The sequence below is a fragment of the Loa loa genome, assembly GCF_000183805.2.
Source record: "Loa loa unplaced genomic scaffold supercont3.3300, whole genome shotgun sequence".
Classification (NCBI taxonomy): Eukaryota; Metazoa; Nematoda; class Chromadorea; order Rhabditida; family Onchocercidae; genus Loa; species Loa loa.
In genome coordinates this window covers 1-1,047 of record NW_018111478.1, presented here as the reverse complement: position 1 = coordinate 1,047, position 1,047 = coordinate 1, and the positions used below count along the sequence as shown (strand labels likewise).

General features: G+C 31.5%; 1 protein-coding gene across 1 annotated transcript; it reads left to right on the top strand.

Annotated features, from left to right (window-relative positions):
• Positions 1-351: 351 nt before the first annotated feature.
• Positions 352-695, top strand: LOAG_15949 (hypothetical protein; the record flags this gene model as incomplete). The annotated part of the gene is made up of 1 exon (XM_003151437.2): positions 352-695. A coding segment is annotated over one exon (281 nt), but the record flags the coding sequence as incomplete, so codon positions are not given.
• Between the last annotated feature and the right edge of the window lie 352 nt (positions 696-1,047).

Sequence of the window (1,047 nt, the reverse complement as noted above, 5' to 3'; positions counted from 1 at the left end):
TACTTTTATTTTAAAATAATTTTGGAGCTCCAGATGAAAATTTTTCTTTTTTAAGTATAATTCTTTATCGGAATTTTTTTTTCACCACATGAGACCAAATCTTGATTTTGCATCTGGACTCCGGAATCTTCAAAACCAACTGAAATACAGAAACAAGAATTTGTGAGACTTCCTGTTGTGATTTCAAAAGGCGAAAAAGCAGATCTTGAAGCAGGACTTTATTTTTTCTTGCTGAATTTATGGATACTGAAGTTGTTAAAACAAAAAGAAAAACGAGTCTCTAGAAATTACATGGTCCTTTTTATTTTTCAAGCATTTCAGTGTTTGAAACTTTCCTGCTTTATCTTACAGAATGCTCTACATCGGAATTGCTTTTTTACATTCCTGGATTAAATGTTAATGGTCTCACTGAAGATGATATTCGTGACTTTCCTCAAGAGAGTCGTCATTTTGCTAATGATAATTTGGCTGAGCTGTTGGAATCTGTCAACATCAATAGTTCAGCTAATTCTTCAGTGATGGTCGAAGGTGACTCTGTAATAACAAAAGAATCATGTAATGAGTCGGAAACTGAAGAAGTGGATGCAGAATTTGAGGCAAGATTTTTTGAATTTCCATTGAGCTGTTCGTAGAAAAATTGCACTCACTTTATAGCTGCATCGGTCTAGTAACTCCATACTGCAGCGCAAACTTGCTAAATACTAATATAAAGTCTTTTTTTTATTTTTTGAAGTTCTTCATAACTTTCCAGTGCAGTTCGGTGTAATCCTTGTTTTGTTTTCTGTCGCCAAAATCTGAGGGATTTGTTTTGCAATTTATAGTAATATAACTGATAATTATTATTTTATACTCTTTAGACAGACCTATTTTTATGCTATACTGAAAAGAATGACTTTTTTTTACAATTCTTTTCTTCCTTCTTCCTTCTTCCTTTTTCTTTTTTGTTTTTTATTTAATCTCACAATTTATATGCTCAGTATTGCTACTGAATTGTGATGATAAGGGAAGTTTTGTAAAAATGATAAAAAGTCAAATTTGAGCAACAAT